The following is a 6,689-nucleotide window of genomic DNA, read 5'->3' as shown; positions in this document are numbered from 1 at the left end:
TGAAAGAGTTTTTTTTTTCTAAGCCACCTTTCCTGAGTTTTTGTTGTGTGCTTTTATCCTGCCAGACATGTTTGTGAGTCAACAATGTCAATGGAAACAAGTCAATGGCAACAAGCTTTTCCGGTTTCATTCTATTATAAAGCAACCCAACAGCAAAATAATTAAATTATGTAGGCCTAGTTTAAAGAGGTGAAATAGCCTACTTTATTTTTTATTAATTAGCATATTGTTGGAGAGTGTGAACTAGGCTAAATACAGTAGTTGAAAATGTCTGTTATATGCTTGAATAGAACCCAAGTCTGAGTCTCAAGAACGAGCAAGAGAATTATGTTCTGCGGACGTCATCTAGTGGAGCTGTAAGAAATTTCAGGGACGCTCTTATGTTTGTCCTTTACACGCTTCCGTTGTTACGTAATCATAAGGTTAAACCAGAGTAGCTGTTAGCTTGCTAACAGCTAACATACATCATACACAATTCAGGTAAGGACATATACATTTGCTTACTTTGAATATTGTTATTGCGCATCTACAAAGAGAGTACCAAATAATACAGAACACAGGATATGTTTCATTTTTATTAAATGTAACTTTTCAACAAAGTTTAGCCAATGGGCTAATGCGACATGAGTAAATAACAAATGTGTCATTAACTGTTTACTTATAGTTCATCTGTTACATTTGTGAGAATTGGTTGAAGGCCGAAAATTTTATTTTTTTTATAGTGGTACGTTGTATTCTTTATTGCTCCTTTATGACCTCTCTGTAAGTTGCACAACAGACAGCAGCTGGTTTATTACATATTACATATTGCAGATTAGTATTGTTTAGTTCTTAGTTATAAGAGGAAATATTGCAACTCAGGGTGATTTTAACAAAATGATCCGTTTCTTTACTGAAGTCTTGGACCCACTGCTCTCAACTATGTTTTATCCAGCTCAAAATAATTATTGTTTTGTCAGGTACCTAATAATGAAGAGCTAAATTTGTTGTGTGTGTGTGTGTGTGTGTGTGTGTGTGTGTGTGTGTGTGTTTTATTTGAATAAGTATTGTTATGTGACTATATTATTCCCCCCCCCACCCACAGGTGAACTGTAAACAAGAGAAGCCCAACAGGATGACCAGTGTAAGTGTACTACTGTAAACCCTAGTCATTGCAAGGTGGATCCAAGTAAACACAACAAAATCTAACATCATGACTACATGTTTGTCACTGTTCTCCTATGGTAGAGATGTTTATAAGCGCTATATAACTGCTTGCTGTGTTTTCTCAGGTGCTCTGCAGCAGAGCTCGGCTGGTGACGTACCTGCCAGGGCTTCACGTTCTAGTTCATCGTGTTGTTGGAGCCAGAACTTTCTCTGGGGCGTCCGGCTCAGATGAGCCACACTTGAACAACACAACCCCTAACATTGGTAAATGAGTGTATTCCTCTCTAGAATATTGAAAAAAAACCAGTTGTCCTCCAATAAAACAGAATTTAGTTATTGCCTTTTCAGGTAGACTTACCGTAATTACAAAATATTTAACATACAGATTAATAACAACATTTGCTGTTGTAACATTAGATTGGTGTAATATAACTTTTAAAGGGTGTTTTCTAATGGTTTGTGTTGGTTATTTCCTGTGAATAGCACCCAGGACAGTGTGGCCGGATGAGAACATGGGCCCGTTTGGGCCTCAGGATAAGCGCTTCCAGTTGCCGGGTAACGTGGGCTTTGACTGTCATTTGGAGGGTCCTGCGGAGCAGAGGAGCACACCGATCCACAGTGTGATGCCGGACTTGCTCACCGCTCAGTCCAGCAGCGAGAGGCACAACTTCGTCCTGGCCCATTTCATCAATGAGCTACATGTATGATGCTTTCAGAAAAAAATATCTATATTTGGAATGACAGAATAATCAAATAACTAGTAAAAATAACATTATTAATGGTTGTGAAGTTAATGCTTAATGGTTAAAGATCATAATTAACAACATGCATTTGAAAATCAAAAGACTTCACTATCATTAATAAAGTTATTATTTTGCTATTGCTTATAATAAGGGTTATCTAAATGTTACCTCATAATGTTAATATAATGTAAAATATTATGTTAGGTTTTATATCGTTCAAAAGTTTAGGGTCTGTAAAAAATTTTGAAAGTCTTTCCTGCTCACCAAGGATGCATGTATTTGATCAAAATACTATAAATTGTGAAATCTTACTACAATTTAAAATAACTATATATATTTTTTTTTATATATTCTGAAATTAAATTTATTCCTGTGATTGAAAGCTGAATTTTCAGAATCATTACTCTAGTCTTTAGTGTCACATGATCCTTCAGAAGTCATTCTAATAAGCTGATTTGCTGCTCAAGAAACATTTCTTATTATCAGTGCTGAAAACAGTTGTGCTGCTCAATATTTTTGAGGAAACCGTACTTTTTTTTCAGGTTTCTTTGATGAATAGAAAGTTCAAAAGAACAGCATTTATTTGAAATGTAAATGATTTTGTTTGTATTATAAAATTACTGTCACTTTTGATCAATTTGATGCATCTTTGCTGAATAAAAGTATTATTTTCTAACCAAAGACACCAAACTTTTCAAACTTTTATATATACAAAGAGAGAGAGAGAGAATACAATACTGTGTATATATATGTACATATACATGTATTTGTTTTGTTTTTTAGGAAATTGACCAGACTTCTTCAGCACAGAACGTAGATAAAGCAGAGCACTTTTTTGATAATTCCAGTGTGGAGTGTGCCATTCAGTCTTGCCCTGAATTGTTAAAGAAAGGTCAGTATGCTGCTGTTTTAGAGTATTTGAATTCATCAGATTTAGCATGGACTTGTTATATTGCGCTGTGACTTTCTGATGAGGTTGTTGGCAGTAGCGGTGGTCTCTGTTTGAATGGTGTAAATGTAAAATATGACCACAAGAGGGTAGCATTTCCATATGTATTTTAGGCGCTGAATTTTGTGGTTGTTCTAAATCTCAAAATGTAACTGTGTTTTGTATGTAATTACTGTACAGATATTTATTACTTAGTACTGTAGTGTCGCTTTCGTGTGGTTAATGTTTATTTATATGCGTGTACCCTATTTATGATCTAATTCAGATTTTGAGTCCATGTTCCCTGAGGCGCCGTCAACTGGCTTGATAGTGGTCACTGTGACTCAGAGGACACAGAACGACATGACGGCCTGGACTGAGCAAGTGGACAAAGAAAGGGAAGAGCTGCTGGCTAAAGTGAGTTATCTAGTTGCTTGATATGATTAACATATATATATATATATATATATATATATATATATATATATATAGTATATGTGCATAAATCATGTTATTTGCAATTAACAAGATGCATATTTCAACATCCTGTGCCAGAGATATCAAGCACTCAACATTGCGATAGATAGATGGATGGATGGATGGATTGATGGATAGATAGATAGATAGATAGATAGATAGATAGATAGATAGATAGATAGTCAGTCTACCTATTTATCTATCTAAAGATAAATCTATACTGTATAAACAGATAGATATTTTGTCATATAATTGAAGTTATATATATTATAATAATATATATTAACTGTAAATTAGTATATGATATATATTTGTTTATTATATTATATATTCATATTATAATATTAACATTATATATAATATTGAATATTATATTATTCCTGTACACACATAATGCCTAACTGAAGCTGCTGTCACTTCGCATCAAGAGTTGCTCATGATTCAGTTATCATATTTTAGCCCCTGTCTGTGACTTTGTATTGTCCTTGAGCAAAGTTATTTGGCTTTAGTACAAAAAAGTTCTTCAGAACATGTGTGAATGAGAGTGAGAGCTGTGGCAGGCTGTGTTATTTACGGTTATTGTCTGGTTCACATCACTGTGGGGCCATGCTGTAGGAATGCTGCTTATTTTCATGCCGTTGATTGTTTATGAGCAGCTTTGTTCAAAGGAAAGATTTATAACTGAACGTGTGCCAAAACCATGTAAAGCTAAACTGAATGGAAGCTCCATGGTTAAAGCAATTAATTAGAGTTGAATCAATGTTGATAACTGTGTTCTATGCAGTTTATTGCAGGTGCCACGGAGATATGTAATGCTCTCCGAACAGAAGGATTCTGGGCCGACTTCATAGACCCGTCATCTGGACTTGCAGTAAGTCATATAAACGTGTATAGAACTTTTGATACAATCCACAAGCTGCTGTTTAAATGTTCTTAATCTTCTCTGTCCTCAGTTCTTTGGACCGTACACAAACAACTCGCTCTTTGAAACAGATGAAAGGTATCGGCATTTAGGTTTTCAGATTGAAGACCTGGGCTGTTGTAAAGTGATTCGGCACGGAGTGTGGGGGACGCACGCTTTTGTGGGCACACTTTTCACCACAGCGCCACCCAACAGCCAGATCATGAAGAAGCTACAAGGAGACGAAAGTTAATTAGTTAAAGATGCTGTGTGTATCACCATGTGAACACTATCAATATCAAAAACACACTTACATCCCTTAAAGCACTTAATGAAGTTTCCCAATGACTGCTGCTGGAAATGTGTATTTATTTTTGAAAACAAAGAGCAGTTTTGGTGTAATTTTTATTTTGGATATTTGTTTTACAGAGGGAAGTTCTGTGTCAAATGTCTAACATATCTCTCTATCTCTATGCTGCCTTTCTTGTAATACAGACCTTAAAGGAACTGAAATGTAACAGTTGTAGAGCTGAAATTGTTTCTTCACCATTGCTCAATCTGAATCTGCATTTGGTAATTGTACATTTGTTATTGATGGTGGTTAATTTTGTGTCATAAATTATACATTAAAAGGTTTGGGTAGTGATCAAGAGCAGTAATCCGTTTAATTCAGTATTGTAAGCTTTAGTCATAGCGCCATGAAAGGCACAATAAATAATAATAAATAAGGAGTATCACTGGCTGTAATATTGGCATATTTTTGTGTTATTTTAATGCCTTTTAAGTAAATATAACTACAGTTTGGAATGACTGAATTGATTTTTATTTGACCAATGTTCATACATTTGTACATGATGAATTATTGGTTCTTAAATATCAGGTGGTTTTCATAAATGGCTTAGTTTAGACTCTAAACACTCAGCAAAACCATTAAATGACTGTGTATTCAGTTAAAAACAACTGTGTGTACAGAGGTCAAGTCATTCATTTATAAATGTATATTATGGATAAATTGCTCAACTTTTTGCGTAACCGCTAATCATTCTCAGGCATGAACAATTCATATTTTGAGCTTAATATTTAAGCAGAGCCCAACACATTGTTGAAAATTAATTTGCAAACATTAAAATAAAAAGTAATGTAATGACAATAATAATAATAATTTATATATATGTATACACACTAGGGATGGTCAGATTTTAAATTGTTTTTGAAAGAAAAACAAAAATATTTGTAAAATCAATAATGTTTGTGATATTAAAATTTAAAATGTTCTCTCTAAATGTCTTCAGTGTCACATGATCCTTCAGAAATCATTCTAATATGATAAATTGGTGTTTAAGACACGTTTCTTATAATTATCAACTTTGAAAACAGTTGTGCTGCTAATATTTTTGAGGAGACCATGATACAAATCCTTTGTAACACTATAAATGGCTTTACTGTCACTTTTGATCAATTGAATGCATCCTGAAAAAAAAAGCACACTGACCCTGAACTTTTGAACTGTAGAGTATGTGCAGTATAAATAGAAGTAGAAATGTAGATGTTGGCTATCGATAATTGATTTGCTTGAAGCGATCATAGCCAGCAGCTGCTGAGCTCAGTGTCTCAATGGTGTCATTCGGTTTCATTCAGAAGCACAACAGATGGACTATAATCATTCTTCTTTAAACTCTGACATGATACCATTATTTAGATAGCTCTTCACTCTCCATTAGCACGTGTGTCGGTGAATTGTGTTTAAATCATGTGGATAACATAATCCTAAATCCATAAATATTTTCATGGTCATATATGCTCATAGATTTAAGTGTAACGATTTCAATTATTCTATAATTAAAATGCAAATGTTACTTCACCTTTGGAGCTGTTTTTTTTATTATTTTATTTATCTTACTATTTTGCATTATTATATCAGATATGGTCATTTGCTTACATCGTTTTCAGTCCTTTGTAGAAAATTAAAAAGCAAATCATTTTATGGCGAGTGCATTGAATCATATTATGGTTTGCTTCTTCTGTAACCAGTATCTGAAGATTTCATTAAAGGTAATTAACACAAAAAAAATCTGTCATGCTGTGTGGTGAAATCAAAGTGTGCGGCTGATCAAAGACAGACAGTGTGTGATTTTAAGAACAGCAGTCATCATCACCTCATGTCTGATGGATTGACATGGCTACCTATTAGATGTAATTGTCCTGCTAAAACTTGGTTCCTACCCTTTGTTCATTGGGAAAGTTCACTAACTGTTTACTGGATAACTCATCAACAATATGATTATAATGTCATCTGGTCCTTTTATCATCCTAAAGAAACACAGTGTTTAGCCTAAATTTATAAATTACCTTTATGTAACTAGTCTTCAGTCAAAATTGTCATAAAGAATTTTCATGTGAAAAAACCTAATAAGCTACATGCACACTTTCATTAGATTTTTTTTTTAAAGCAGGGTAGAATAAGGGGCTGTTTACACAACACTGTTTTCATCTA

The 6,689-nt window shown here is 33.9% G+C and overlaps 1 protein-coding gene across 1 annotated transcript; it reads left to right on the top strand.

Moving 5' to 3' along the window:
* The first annotated feature begins 303 nt into the window (after positions 1 to 303).
* On the top strand, positions 304 to 5,310 carry mmadhcb (metabolism of cobalamin associated Db). The gene is made up of 8 exons (XM_084420643.1): positions 304 to 480; positions 1,085 to 1,123; positions 1,272 to 1,410; positions 1,630 to 1,847; positions 2,673 to 2,781; positions 3,104 to 3,234; positions 4,079 to 4,165; positions 4,248 to 5,310. The coding sequence occupies exons 2-8, from the start codon at positions 1,115 to 1,117 to the stop codon at positions 4,446 to 4,448; spliced, it is 894 nt and encodes a 297-aa protein (XP_084276769.1). The 5' UTR covers positions 304 to 480; positions 1,085 to 1,114; the 3' UTR covers positions 4,449 to 5,310.
* The last annotated feature ends 1,379 nt before the right edge of the window (positions 5,311 to 6,689 follow it).

The sequence above is a fragment of the Rutilus rutilus genome (genome assembly GCF_951802725.1).
Source record: "Rutilus rutilus genome assembly, chromosome: 10".
Lineage (NCBI taxonomy): Eukaryota > Metazoa > Chordata > Actinopteri > Cypriniformes > Leuciscidae > Rutilus > Rutilus rutilus.
This window is presented reverse-complemented; position numbering and strand designations above follow the sequence as displayed.